Source organism: Panthera tigris, chromosome D1, assembly GCF_018350195.1.
Source record: "Panthera tigris isolate Pti1 chromosome D1, P.tigris_Pti1_mat1.1, whole genome shotgun sequence".
Taxonomy (NCBI): domain Eukaryota; kingdom Metazoa; phylum Chordata; class Mammalia; order Carnivora; family Felidae; genus Panthera; species Panthera tigris.
This window is the reverse complement of record NC_056669.1, coordinates 20,098,587-20,113,928: the sequence shown is the minus strand read 5'-3', so window position 1 is coordinate 20,113,928 and position 15,342 is coordinate 20,098,587. Positions and strand designations below refer to the sequence as shown.

At 47.2% G+C, this 15,342-nt stretch overlaps 1 protein-coding gene and 1 pseudogene across 1 annotated transcript in view; both read left to right on the top strand.

Annotated features, from left to right (window-relative positions):
- Window positions 1-15,342, top strand: part of LOC102957423 (CXADR like membrane protein) — a 99,677-nt gene that overhangs the window by 70,958 nt on the left and 13,377 nt on the right. The window contains 1 exon segment of the mRNA XM_042958016.1: window positions 3,226-3,383. Coding sequence (XP_042813950.1) covers window positions 3,226-3,383 — 158 coding nt within the window.
- LOC122231063 lies at window positions 8,155-9,267 on the top strand (annotated as a pseudogene).

Below are 15,342 nucleotides of genomic sequence, written 5' to 3'. Positions count from 1 at the left end.
CTGCTTTGTTCCAGATCAGCTGTATCTTCCTACTACCAGTTCTGCCGCTAACTCTGTGACTTAACATTTCAATTCTCTGGGTTGTGGTTTCCTCCTAAGTTAAGTTTTGATGATCTCTTAAGGTCTTTCTTTTTTTTTTTTTTTAAGACTTATAATTTTTTCTTAATGTTTATTTTTGAGAGAGAGACACACACACACACAAAGTGTGAGCAGGGGAGGAACAGAGAGAGAGAGAGAGAGAGAGAGAGAGAGGGAGACACAGAATCCTAAACAGGCTCCAGGCTCTGAGCCGTCAGCACAGAGCCCGACGCGGGGCTCGAACCCAGGGACCGTGAGATCATGACCTGAGCCGAAGTCGGACGCTTAACCGACTGAGCCACCCAGGCGCCCCTCCTACGGTCCTTCTCGATGAAGATGAAACCTTCGATGCCCGGGAGCCCACGGCTGGCTTTTCCCACTCACCCACCAGGCAGTGGACAGACACATGCTTGGCCGTCCCCTTACACACTGCCAAGCCTGAGAATTATAAATAGAGCCCAGCCACCTGTGTGTTCAGGCCATCGGCCACAGGGGAGGGGTGGGGGGAGCACAGAAGGAGCAATTTGGGAAATTTGCAGGGATCCCAGCGAACCCCTGAAGTCTGAGATTCCCTGCCTTGGTGGAGTCATTTGTATCCGCTGGCTGGCCCCCTCCCTGCCCTGCTGTATTTAATTCTGGATATGGTATAAATAGAACTTGGCACTCTGGTAAAGTACACCACCCTCCGCTTTGTTCCTTTCCTTTGGGGACAGCCACCAAATCTGAGCCTTTGAGTCCCTCTAGTGGCTCCAATCGGCAACTTGCCTGGTTGTTTCTTGGCCTGTATTTAACGTAGAGTGCCTACTGTATGCACCAGATCGGTGCTGGGTTCTCTAGCTTTGCCAGGGGTGTGGGCTGCTGGTTTCATTCGATCACTGTTGTGTTCAGGGGAAAGTGAGCAGGGGGAGAAGGCGGAAGTCCTTCTTGGGCTAATCTCCCTGCTGCTCTATAGGAAGTGTGCTTTCCCGGGACAGGGGGAGGATGGGTTTTGTATGGGCTGTTTCTGCCTTTAAGTGATTTGTAGGACCTCAGGGCGACTCCTTTATCCCTGGGCCTCCGTTCGCTCAGGGTGAAAGGAGTACACAGGTTACATTCGAGTCAGTCCAACAACTATTTAGTGAGCACCTGCGATGTGAGAGACCCTGAGCCGAGTGCATTGAGAACGTAGCGGTGGATGGTACCTAACCTCAAGGAGCCTAGAGGCTAACGGGAGAACCGGGTGTCCGGGAACCGCATACGACACAGGGCGGACGCGGCACAGAATGGCCGTCAGGGCGTGAGCTTTGCCGCGAGACAGATCTGGGGTTGAGCCCCCGATCTGGCACCTTTAGCGGCGTGACCTTGAGCAAAGTGCTGAGTTCCTCTTCCTGTTTCATCCCTAGAGGCCGATAACAACGCTTTCTTCATGGGGTTGAGCGCTCAGCGTTCAGCCAAGGCACACAAAGGGCTCACAAAACCGCGGCCACCCTCAACGCGGTTTAAGTTCTAAACAGAAAGAACAGAAACCTTACTGGGAGCGTCAGTAAGACTCCGGAAGGGGCTTATCCCGTTGGTTCTGAAGGCCCCTTCTTAGGCCCAACGGGTTTCTGTGGTCTCCTTTCTTTGCCTCCGAGCTTGGGAATCCCCCTGCTGCTTCTCCAGGGTGGATGCCTCTGGGGGTCCCGCCCCGCCACCTCAAACCAGTCTGCCTCCCCGGAGAGGGAACTACAGTCTCTCCTGCCCCCTTCTTCCTTCTTTCAGGCTCTTTTCCTTCCCACAGAGTTACTGCTAATCTATCTTGGGAAATGAACACAGAATAAAAAAGGTAGCTTACGTGCTTCCGTTAAGTCATGATCCTTGATGCTTAGTGCTTAAAACTCTCTGAACTGGCAGAGTGAGTTCTCCCCGGGAAAGGGGAACTTCGTAGAAACCCTGACGCTGGGGGCTATTGCAACTCGGAGGTTGTATGATTCTGTTACATTGTGAATGAGGCACGGGGACATTGTAAGTGACTAGAAAGAGAAAGAGACCATTTTCACGCTGAGCTTCTTGGTCACTGTGTAAGGAGACAAAGGAGGACCTTACAGCCCACCTTAACGCCAGACACATCACACCTAGAGTCCAGGGGAAGTTCTTTAATTCTGTGGATTTAATGGCCAACAATGTCTGAGATTAATAGGAAGGAGAGAAGGTGAGCTTTGGAACCCGGAGTTGCTGATGGAATACCGTTCCTGGAACAAGATGAAAATTAGGGGCGCCTGGGTGGCTCGGTCGGTTAGGCGTCCAACCTCGGCTCAGGTCATAATCTCACAGCCCATGAGTTCAAGCCCCGCATCGGACTCTGGGCTGACAGCTCAGAGCCTGGAGCCTGCTTTGGATTCTGTGTCTCCCTCTCTCTCTGCCCCTTCCCCGCTCACGTTCTGTCTCTCTTAAAAATAAATAAACACTTAAAAAATATTTTTAAAAAGATGAAAATTAGAGGTAAAGAAAGTCAAAAATGGAACCGAAATCCCGGTGGCCAAAGGGATACCGGATGGGTGGAGGGACGGGATCCAAATGTGGGAACTCGGAATTTCACTTTGGATAGGAAGGGTTGCCTCTACATTTTGAAGCCATGTGGTGTGAAACTATAAAGAATGGAAGATAGAAGTTGGGGTTAAGAGAATGCGTGTCCCTAAAGGAAGTAGTAACTGCCTATAAGAGCCCACTTATTCTCTGAGGCATCCTGCACTCCCTGTAGGGCTGTGGGGGGATCGCCTGTCTCTAAGATGGCTCAAGGAAGGAAAGTGGTACCTAGAGCCTGTTCTGGGGAGGATGCCAACCCCTGCCTTTCTCCTTCGGTCTCTGTTCTTAAGGAAGCCTCTGCTAGTAAGGGAGAGAAAGTCCAGATCACACAGTTGTTGACCTGAGTCATTTCATCACTCATAAAAAACCAATAAGGTAGGTAAGAGTGTAATCTGGGGGGCCATGGAAGATACAATGAATTCAGTTAATGGAGGAACCACTGTCCGATTCCAGGATTTCCGGTGCTTCTGGTCTAGGATTCTTCGGACACCTTGATTTGCCCCTTGCCTGCAGGAACATCCAATAATTATTATTTGTAATATTTGCTTCCTATACGTTGCTACCCAGTTTCTGCATTACTCACTAGAGGCTCTTCTTTTCCAGTGTCCTACTATGCTGGAACCTTGGGGACTCACACTGAGATCAAGAGAGTGGCAGAGGAAAGGGTCACCTTGCCCTGTCACCATCAACTGGGGCTTCCGGAAAAAGACACGCTGGATATCGAATGGCTGCTCACCGACAACGAAGGGAACCAAAAAGTGGTGAGTGTGCAACTGGCCAGACCCCTCGCCTCCCCCGGCTCCCCTCCCCACCCTCCTACAGTCGCCTTCCCTCAGTCCTCCAGTTTTCTGTTTCTTCCATCTGGCTTATAGTTGAAAGACTCCAGATACAAACATTATAAATAAGAAAAGGTATTTGGGTCTTAAGAGAGTCTGTGCTCTTTGGGCAAGCAAACACTCCTAGGAAGCCACCTATCATTTGCCCGAGGAGGGAATCTGCAGTATTAGTGTCTTTCCTAAGAAGGGAGCTAAGATACGGTAGCTTGACTCCCTAGCCAAGTGGCCAGAACCCCAAATCTATACTAGGAAGCCTGCTCCTCCCCATCCTCTGAAACCATTACCACCTGCCTACATTTAAGTTTTGCACAAAGCCATGACTCGCAAGCTCGGAGATTGTATATAATACGACAAACCACATACGATGCAGGACGGGACTGAAAATGTTAACGCTTCAATAATTGGCCAGCAGAAGAATTGATATGGGTTCTGGAGTTGGAAAAATGAAGGAACTGACCCTGGGTCTTCGGTGCTCAGGACGGGAGGTCCGTTGGTGTTTCTGTGCTTTTGGGGCAGTGTCAACAGAGCTTGTAGTGAGTGCTTTGCTCCCAATGATCCGCTGGGCTGGTCTCTACCGAGCGAGAACTAAGTTAGCTACTGTATTATCCTGTCTGACTTGGCTGCATTCAGCCTCTGTACCTTTCCTCCACCTGGCTTTTCTAGCGTAACTCTGCCTATTCCATTTACCCACTGACTTTTAAAAATTCTTTGGGTTGAGGGCCACCTGGGCTGGCTCCATTGGTGAAGTGTGCAACTCTTGATCTCGGGGTTGTGACATTGAGCCCCGCATTGGGTGTAAAGATTGCTTAAAAAACGAAATCTAGAATAAATAAATAAATAAAAATCTGTTGGTCGAAAGTTTTGTGATTTAAAAACATCACACAAAATACCAGGGAAGCTGACTTTTTAGACTTTTTGTCCTTTTCAGAAATTTACCTCTTGCCCTACTAAAAAGTGAAAGGTGTCCTTTCTTCTCCTCTGTCTATACCGCTGATTTCATACCATGGTTTGTGCTGGGGGAAGCTAAGGTTTTTATTATTTTTTATAAATTTTTTAATGTTTATTTTTGAGAGAGAGTGCACGTGCGCGCGTGCACACACACACACACACGTGAGAGCAGGGGAGGGCAGAGAGGGAGACACAGAATCCGAAGCAAGCTCCAGGCTCTGAGCTGTCAGCACAGAGCCCGACCCTGGGCTCAAACACAGGAGCCATGATATCATGACCTGAGCATAAGCAGCCGGACCCTTAACCTACTGAGCCACCCAGGCACTCTTAAAGAAATTTTTTTTTTTTTTTTTTTTTTTTTTTTTTAGAGAGAGAGAGAGAGCGTGCAAGCAGGGGAGAAGGGCAGAGGGAGCACTCAGCACAGAGTCCCACATGGGGCTCGATTCGGTGACCCTGGGATCATAATCTGAGCTGAAATCAAGAGTTTGATGCTCAACTGACTGAGCCACCCAGGTGCCCCAAAGCTAAGATTTTCACTAAAAAAAAAAAAAAAAAAAAAAAAAAATCCAAGGTAACTGTTGGATTTTAGCTCCTACATCACTTTGTCATTTTGTTCTCATAGTACATCGTCCTGAGTCTCTGTGTTCTCTGGAGAGCAAGGTCACCTTAACCTGAGCATATTGATTCCAACAGGGTCTTAGTCAATCATAGACATGATAGTCTCAGTTCTGCATGAAGCAAGTAAGAGCCATGTGTGCTAATAAAAATTAAAAAAATAAAAAACTCCGCTCATCTAACTTTTTAGCCACGAGTTTTCATTTAAAGAAAAAGAAAGGTTGCATGTTTATGTAGCCAAGTGAATATAAGGCTTAGAAGTTAATTGTTGATTCAAGCAGGGCTTTTAGAGACGTTTTAAGCAGGGACAGTTCCCTACTTGTCTTCAATTCATACTCCCGTCGCAGGATTTTTTCCCTCAATACCCGGGATTCGTTGTCTCACCACTTGGAAGAATGAAGAGGTGGAGGCAGAATGAGCAGGCAGGCAGAAGTTTATTAGACTGGAAAATCAGAGAGTAAGAATAGTACGGAAGCTCTCTTTCCAGAGAGGGGGCATTTCAAAGTGTGAATGCCTGCGACGATAGACAAGGGTCCTTGTTTTGTAGGGTGCTGGTTGCCACTCGTTCCCTCTCAGGTCACACCCTTACTGGCTCAATAAGCTCTAGGTGCTGGGTTGTCCATTCCCGATGGCCACCACTGCACTGTATGAGGGGTGGTCTACGGCCATATCATTCCTTGTGGGTCATATGTTTCATGACTACTTATTTTAGTTAGATCTTTTATCAAATTCCTGAGGGAATCCTGAGGGGGGTGGGTGGTGTCTCTGACGTTCTTTTTTTTTTTAATTTTTTTATTTTTTAATGTTTATTTATTTCTGGGAGAGAGACAGAGCGTGAGCAGGGGAAGAACAGAGAGAGGGGGAGACACAGAATTGGAAGCAGGTTCCAGGCTCTGAGCTGTCAGCACAGAGCCCGACGCGGGGCTTGAACTCACACACCGCGAGATCATGACCTGAACCAAACAAAGTCCGGCGCCTAACCGACTGGGCCACCCAGGCGCCCTGGTGTCAGTTATAGTCTGAAGAGGAACTTTAGGCCCAGGGGAGTTTGCTGTGGTCAGACACTCACAGCCGTGTTCCAAAATATGTGCTTTCCCCCCCTGCCCCCCCCCCCGCCCCCAGCCCCCCAGGGACCTCGGGTCCTATCCTTTCCCTCTCTGCCTACTGAATCCTGTCTTTTCCTATCATAGTCCAAAGTAAGAATCAATCATTTATTCAGTCATTCAGATTACATGGATTTATTTAGCACCTACCGTATGCCATGGTAGACACTGGGTTACAATACTGAAGAAGATGTCCAAGTCCCTGCCTTCATGGGGCTTACAATGCAGCCATTCCGTGATTTAAAACAAACAAAAAAATTTTTTTTTAAGCAGAGAGCACTATTAGCTACTTGCCAGGTTCAAGTCTGTTTAGCACATATGATCTCATTTAACTTAATCCTCGTAACCAGGATTACTAGTCCTATTTTGCAAAAAAGAAAGGAACAACATACAGCATGTGCACCTACACACACACAGTGAGAAAAATGCAGAAGTTCACCCATCTTGCAGTTTGAAATGAGGCACTGTGATGTCAGTACCTGGGCTGTTAACTGCTAGCTATGTTCCCTTCATAAATAATTTGAAGTTATAATACGTGCTATGTGGGAAATCAGGAGAATGTGGGAAGAAAATTGTTCCAGACAGAACGAATTATGCCAGGGCCCTAATTAATGCTGGAACAAGCCTGGCACTGTTGAACGTTCTAAAAGTTCAAAAAGCAATTTAGGTTAAATTGAATAAACCCTGGATTCCCACTATACACATACTCTGTCATGAAGGAGGTGGTTGAAGAGATAAATGTGTAAAGAGACAATTTGACATAGATCATGATAGAAGCAGAGCGTTCTAGATGTACATAAAGGAGGAGCCACTGGCCACAATTAGTTGGAGGAGGGGGAAAGGCCAAGGGCAGCTCCCTATAAGAAGTCACAGCTGATCTGACTGTTGATAGAAGGCACTGCCCTGAGGATCTCCCAAGAGCACAGACGCAAAGGCTGCAATATTGTGGGAAATGGTAAAGTAAGCAGCTAGCACAGGCGGAGCTCAAAACGTAAGCACGCAGAGGTTGCAGGACCAGAACGTGAAAAAGGTCTTGTGTACCATGCTAGGGAGCTCAGATCCTTTTCTATGATGTCATGGAGTTTCTGGAAGGATGTTAGGAGTGAAAGGGACATATATGCATCTCAGATGATCACTCCGACCCCGCGCAGCGCCGCACTGATTTAAAGCAGACTCGAATGGAAGCAAGGTCAGTTGAACAATTTCAAGCTATACAATAAGGGCTTAAACTATAGCCATGGGTAGTTGGAATATCACGATGGGCATAATAAAAATGTAGCGGGTAAATTTGGCACCATGTCCGGAATCAGAGTGAGGGTGGGGAAAAAAATCCGGGAGGGGCTGGAACGGAGGTGGTGCCTAAAGTAGGCTAGCCAATGACCTAGACCCCAAGTTTAGCTTTGCGTTTCAATCTGAGCCGAATTGGCTCCACCCCTTTTCTCTAGGATGCTCAGAGGTGCCGGAAACGCTTGGCGGTGGGTAGGCAGTTTGGGCAATATTTGAATTTCAGTCCAGGTGGGTAGCGTGGCCGCTAGAACTCTGGAGCTTTCCTCCTGGTTCTAGGGATGGGCACATAGGTCATTTCCAAAGTCGGAGTGACCACCTCCCCCCCCCCCACACACACACACAATGGACACACAATGGAGACCTTTCCCCTCTATTTTTCAGACGAAGAAATTAGGACAGGGATGTTCTCATTCCCCTGCCAGACCTCTCTGGCACATCCTTTCTCCCTCTGCCCCTTTTCTTTGATACCGAACAGGAAAAACCCTCATCAAAGCCACAGAGAGGGGCCTACGTCCATTTCCGTTCAAGGCAGTTGCACGATTACTGCGCGGGGCCCTGGCGCAGCAGAGCCCCTGCCAGAAAGCTGAGCTGCTCCATCTGTTCCATCAGGTCCTAACAAACCGTCCTCCTCCTCTCAAAAATGCGCCGGGAACGGGTCCACCGGGAATGTCAGAAGACAAACAGCCCCACAGCAGCTGCAATTCATGTACTTCATTTGTGGTCTGTTTGCAAAAGGATTGAAATGTATGCGCACTGTTCTCCCGTCACACCTGGAACAAGGACTCAGCCTCGGCTCTGGGTTTCCTAGAATTAAAACCACAACAAAGCAGGGCCTCGGCGGGCGGGGCTGTGGGAGGAGCAGAGGTGTCTGCCCTGCAGAGGGCGCCCCTGGGGGCTCAGCCTTCAAGAGCTGCGGGTGGGCATGACCGACAGCCTCCCTGAGCGAGCTGGGAGGCCGCGGCTCTCTCCGCAGTAGCTCTCTTCCGGGCTCGGTCCGGGGTCTGCATGGCCCTCGGAAATTAGCGAGAACTTGCCCGCCAGAAAAACATGAAGAAACCCCAGGAAATTAGCAAGGGAAAAAGAAAATGATGTGGTTTTGGACTGGTGGGCGGTGGTCTGGTGCCGATGGCCAGGAAAGAACTCCTGAGAGGTCTTTGGGGCGAGAAGGTGGTTTTATTAAAGCACGGGGACAGGACCCGTGGAGTCGGGGGAGGTAAAGGCCAAAGGGAGGTTCCCAAAACGACTTTCATATGCTAAAGAGGACTGCGGAGGCCTTGTTATTGTTGAACTAAAGTTATCTTCCCTCCAGTGAGGCATTAACATTAAGACTGAGAGTTCCTGGAGGAATGTTTTACTCTGCCTGTCTCAAGTATTTGTCAGTGGGCTGCAGGTTCTAAAGAAACTTAATTTTATTTACCATTTTTTTCTTGCCTTTGTTCCCCGCGGCACTCTGGAGGGGAGGGTGATGTTGGGGCTCCGGGAAACTGAGTCTATGGGTTTCTGGAGATTAGGCTATTGATAAGATTGCTTTTTTCTTGTAATTTACTAAGACTTTTGTAAAGTGATGGGAGACTCCTATCCTGGCTAACTGTGATCTCTATCAGTCAACCATTGGTTTTTCTCTTTCCTTTGTTCTTGGGCTGCCTGGAGTGCCTGAGGAATGTCACACAGGTCCCACCTGGGGCGGGGGAAGGGGGTTGCGGGGTGTCAGCTGGCCTTAGGCTCCCTCATCAAAAAGAGGAGAGCTTGACTACCTCTCAGGGAAAGCCGAGGGACTCTGAGATAATGCAACAAAAGCAGAAGGCAGCTAATGAGAAGACGTCTGTGCAGACCAGAGAAAAATGATGACTATTTGGAAACCTGCCCGCTGCTGCCAAACAAAATAAGCTCTATGATCAAAATTTGGTGGCGTGAACAGTCGTATGTTATAACATATCCTTATAAAACTATTTTAAACTAAAAAAAAAAAAAAATCACACAACAAAACAAAGAGACACAAGTATCTAAGATTAAGTGTGTGTCTGAAAAAATGGAGACAAACTGCAAGGCTGTAACTGATCCCCAACCTGTGTCATAAATGAGTGTAAAATGCTTATATTAGGTCATGGTTATTTAATTATAGTCAGATTATTATGAAGTTGTATAATGTCTGCTTTCCAAAGATGTTAACTACTTACCTTGGTTGTCTCCCCACCTCTTTTTTCTTTCATTAATTAATGGGACGGGGCGGGGGGAGGGGGCGCTCCTGGCTGGCTTAGTCGGTAGAGCATGTGACTCTTGATCTTGGGGTTGTGAGTTCAAGTCCCATGTTGGGTGTAGAGATTACTTAAAAATAAAATCTTCTAAAATAATAATAATAATAATAATAATAATAATAATAATAATGGGGCAGGATTTGGGGGAAAGGAGAGAAAAGTTCTCAGGAGTCAGCCCTACCTGAATGTACTAAGTGCTATGGTGGAGATTTGCTCAAAGGGCTGAGGCTTGCTGGAGGAAGTCAGTGATTCTACACAGGGAGCCAGGAAAGGCTAGAATACACAGAAGCTGGCCCTTGAGCTTGATCTTGAGGCCTGTAGGTGTCGTGTAGGCAAAAATAAAAGAGAAGCATTTCAAAAGAAGAAGACTGCGTGATCTGAGACAAAGACACATCTGAGGGTGTTGTTCCAGAATCAAGGGACATCGAATTTGGGGACTAGGCTCTTCAGAGAGGTGAGGACAGGGACCAAAGATGAGGTGGCTGTACTGGCCTTAGGTGCTACATTCAGAGGGCTAAGCTTTGGTCCATAGGGCACACAGGTGATGGAAAACAAATGGAGGCTCTCAGCTAGGGAAGCTTTAATATACAAATGTATGGAATGACTAATGTTGTTTGGGTACTGGGCTGGACAATTTTGGAAACCTTAGGGGCTTTCGTAAACCCAGAATCAGACTAATGAAAGTAATTGTGAGCGCTTATTCTCTCATTGCCACAAAAGCCCAGTGAAGTAGCTTATTCCTGTTTTACAATTGAGGAACTAAAGGTTTGGAAAGGTTGATTAACTGACCCCCATCACATAGCTCTAAGTGGCGGGGCTCCCATTTGAATGTAAACCGGTGGAATTTCCAGCCAGCTCACTCTCAATCACTGGGCCCTGGTGCAGCCCTGGGGCTAAGGTTTTCAAAATCAAGGCCCTGTAGTGGATTCTAAGTGAGCAGACTTTTTTTTTTTTTTTTTTTTTTTTTACCACCGACTGGAAAAGCTATTTCATGAAACTTACGCTTCGGTTGTACGTACCTGCTATGTGTAAAGGTCCACCAACTTCCCAAAGCCCACAAAACCCCACAATTCATAAAAATTACCCAGCTCTTGGGCTGCCTGGCTGGCTCAGTTGGTTAAGCCTCTGACTCTCAATTTCGGCTCATGATCTCACGAGTTGGAGACCGCTTCGGGCTCCACGCTGACAGCACCTGGGATTCTGTCTCTCCCTGCTCCTCCCCTGCTGGTGCTTGAGCTCCTGCACTCTCTCCCTACCCACCCCCCTCTCAAAAATAAATAAAAAGAAAAGAAAAAAAATTACCCAGCGCTTTACCGGTTTCTAGGTTTAGAATCTCTTCATTCTTCCTAGGAAGTACAAACTAACTTCCTCGTAGTGATTATGCACCTATGAGGTAATATGAAGAAGTCAGAAAGAAAGTGACATTAATTGAGCACCTGTTAGGCATTCCCATCTTACTCCAAACATCAGCCCCCAACTTTCAGTCTTAGGAGATAAGATCTCAGCCTTCCAGGTTTTTTCCCGTCACTAACTTATTTCCTCCTCTTGCTATTGTCTCAGCGATTTGGCATTTCTATGGTCACTCCTTCCACTAGCCCCCAAGAAACCTATCCTTTCTTTTTTTAAAAAAATATGATTCTCTTTTTTTTTATTTATTAAAAAAATCTTTTTATATTTACTTTTGAGAGAGATAAACATAGCGTGAGCAGGGGAGGGGCAGAGAGAGAGGAGACACAGAGTCTGAGGCAGGCTCCAGGCTCTGAGCTGTCAGCACAGAGCCCGATGTGGGGCTTGAACTCATAAACGGTGAGATCATGACCTGAGCCAAAGTCGGGCACTTAACCGGTTGAGCCACCCAAGTGCCCCAATGTTTATTTATTTTTGAGAGAGAGAGGAGAAAGAGAGAGAGAGAGAGAGAGATAGGGTGCAAGAGGGGGAGGGGCAGAGAGAGAGAGAGAGAGAGAGAGAGAGGGAGAAACAGAATCCGAAGCAGTCTCCAGGCTCTCAGCACAGAGCCCAACGCGGGGCTCGAACTCCTGAACGGTGAGATCGTGACCTGAGCCAAAATCGGATGCTTAACCAACTGAGCCACCAAGATGCCCCAATGAGCTGCAAGTTGTAAGGAAATTTAATTTTATCTATATTTCTTTTGCCTTTCTTCTCCACATTACTGGCTGTAGCCTGGCACACACGGTTGGTCACATTTTAAGGGATAAGAATAGGAAAGAAACCTCTGCCTGGCTCTAAGAACTCCTTCCTGGGATGCCCAGTCTCCATGGGAATGCAGTAATGAGTTAGTGAACACAGGAGGGCCCACAAAAACAGCCCCACTTGAGTAGGACCAGGCTGCAGCCGCCCCATTTTAGATTGGGATATATGTACCCACTTCGTTGAAGGCCTTCTCTAAGTATTTATGAAACAAAAGAACGGCCTTAAGTCTAAGCAGTTTGTCTCAGAGACTCACTTCCTTAATCTCCTTAATCTCGTGGACGTTTCACTGCCGAGGTTTTCTCTTTAATGAGAGGAGTTAATACTTGTAAAGTATTTAGGACAGTGCCTAGCACAAAATAAATACCACATACGTGTTTGTTAAATAAAAACACAACCCCCTGGCCGAACGTATTGCGTCGTGTTGATGGATTTTCGTTTCTAGGCCTGATGCATATTTTCCTAACTCCGGGGCCGAGTGCTGAATTTGTCACAGTGTAGTCACTGAATGGTCAGTGAGCAAAGGAACGAGGTCCTTCCACAGACATCTGCTCTTAAAATTAGTACTATAAGCTTGTGGAGCTAAGAATTGTTTTTGTAGTTTTCTTTTAATAGATGAAGAAAATTAGACCTTAATTCTTCTCCAGAAAACTTGGGCTTCAAACCTTCTTTTTATTTATTTATTTATTTATTTATTTATCTGTTTATTTACTCATTCATTCATTCATTCATTCATTTATTTTTAAGGTTTATTCAGAGAGAGAGAAACAGAGGGTGGCATGGGGAGGGGCAGAGAGAGAGGGAGACACAGAATCTGAAGCAGGCGCCAGGCTCTGAGCGGTCAGCACAGAACCCGACACGGGGCTCGAACTCATGGACTGTGCGGGGCTTCATACCTTTTAGACTTTAAAAGGTGAAGCCCCTTGCCCAAGACAGATTTCAGAGCTAGGATCTAAACCCCAAATTCCTGAAGCTAAATCCCTTTCTCTCCCTCTGTCGCCTCCCCCGTAATTTACAGCTCCCCGTTGAAAAGAATGCAGAACTTCAAGGTAAAACTTTTGTCCGGAAGTAAACACTGCACATTTGATTGAAGTCATGCATTTCCTGTACCTTCCAGAATATTCCCCTGCGTGAAGATGAAGTTCAGGAGTGACCTCCCTGTGGTGTCTGTGGGAGGCTGTGGGCAGGTGTTCAGGCTAGGGTAGGGAGAGGTCTTCGATTTGTATGATAATGAGTGTAATGAAGCCCTTCGAGGCTGCTCCCCCCGCCCCTACTCCCCTACTGCCTCCTGCCTCAGCGGGTGGTTTCAGGATTCAACTCACTGAGTCTCTAGGAAAGAGAGGGTAGGAGGCAGAGGCGGTCTCATCCAGGGGTGAGGCTGGAAATGGTGAGCAAAGGCTGGACTTGAATAGTCAGCGAAAAAAGATCCGAGATGGCATTATCAATTTTACTCTGAGGTTGGTATTTTAAGTTTGTTTGTTTATTTATTTTTAACTGTTTATTTTTGAGAGAGAGAAAGTGTGAATGAGGGAGGGGCAGAGAAGAAGACAGAAGGAATCCCAAGCGGGCTCCGCGCTGTCAGCACAGAGCCCAACAATGGGGTTCCATCCCACAAACCTCAAGATCATGACCGGAGCCAAAATCAAGAGTCGGACGCTTAACCAACTGAGCCACCCAGGCGCCCCGACCCCCACCCCGTGGTATTTTAATGAGTTTTAACCTTTGTGTTTAGATATCCACCATTTGGATAGCCTCCTTATGCCTTCTTTTCTTAATCTGTAGATTCGTGCCCTCCAGGATCTTATCCAGTCTCACGGCCTTAAATACTATCCACAAGCTTAGAATTCCCAAATGTATATCTCCAGGACTACCCCCTCCCCCCCCGAATATCTGACTCATTTTTATGCAACTGCTTACTTACTCTATGCCTCCTCTGGGAGTCTAACAAGTATCTGAAACCAAACTCCTGATTCCCCTCACTGTGCACACTCTGACCCCAAACCTCCTCTCCCTGGCTTTCTTCTCTTGGTTAGTAGCTGTTCTCTCTTTTCAGAGGCTCATGCCAAATACCTGAGCGTGGTCCTGGACGCCTCTCTTTTTCTCATACCACAAATATACATTTAAATAAGGTGGTCACGGGACGCCTGGGTGGCTAAGTCGGTTAAGCATCCGACTTTGGCTCAGGTTATGATCTCGCGGTTCGTGAGTTCGAGCCCCGCGTCGGGCTCTGTGCTGACAGCTCGGAGCCTGGAGCCTGCTTCGGGTTCTGTGGGTGTGTCTCTCTCTGCCCCTCCCCCGCTCATGCTCTGTCTCTCTCTGTCTCAAAAATAAAATAAACATTAAAAAAATGCTTAAAGAAGGGGGTTAGTTTATTGGGAGATCCAGTTGGTTTCATCTTCAAAGTACACTTTGAATCTGATCACTTCTTGTCTCTTCCACTGTTACCACCGTAGAGGCTGTGCATCTATTGCCTGGATCTTTACTAGAATAGCCTCTTGACTGGTTTTCCTGTTTCCACTCTCGGCCTCCTACAGCCTATTCTCAAAATAAATCATATCGTGATGCTATTCTGCTCAAGATCCTATAATAGCCCCCCACTTCCACAAAATGAAAGCCATCACCATCTTTACAATGGACCAGAGCCCCGCCCCCGCAGGATCTGGTCCCACTGCCTGACTTCGTCGTTTACAGTTCCCCTGGCTTACTCCAGTTACCTGACCTCTCTGCTGGTCCTCAAGTATGTCAAGGCACTCTTCTGCCTTAGGGTCTCTGCACTGGCTTTTTCCTCCACTTAGAACTCTCTTTCTCCTAGAAAGCTCCAAGGTTAGTTCCACATCTCAAGTATTGACCGTCCTGTCTCCTTCCAATAAGGTCTACTTTGACCACCTTATTCAATTTGCAGAGTTGAACCGTGAAGCCACCTGCTGACAGAGGAGGCTGTCGGGGAGTAGGGGCAGGGCAGAGGGGAGCGGTCTTCAAGGAATCTAACCCTTCGAGGCTCCCCCCCAGCCCAATAGGAACACTTGCCTCCACCTCCCACATACAAGGTCCCTCCCAGACATCATCTTCGTGCTTAGACTCCATATTTTCCGGAGATGAATTAGGGTCTAATTCTCCTCACGTATTAATTTCTGCAGAAGTACAAATTAACTCGTGGAATGCCCGTAGCGATTTCCCTGTTTCCTACCCATCGCAGGGCTGTGGTTCCTGTTTGTAGAAATGCAAATTAAGTTTGTCCGAAGGAGACTATGAATCTTAGTCCAATTCTCATTTGAACCTGTTGCAAAATCTTTCTGGTTCCATCATTTATTAGCGAGTGCAATAAAATCTTCGACATGGGCCTATTTCTATGTATATGAGGGTCATAATTTTCCCCTTGTTTTTAATATTTATTTTGGGGAGAGAGAGAGACAGAGTGTGAGCAGGGGTGGTGGAGGGGCAGAGAGAGGGAGACACAGAGCTGGAAGC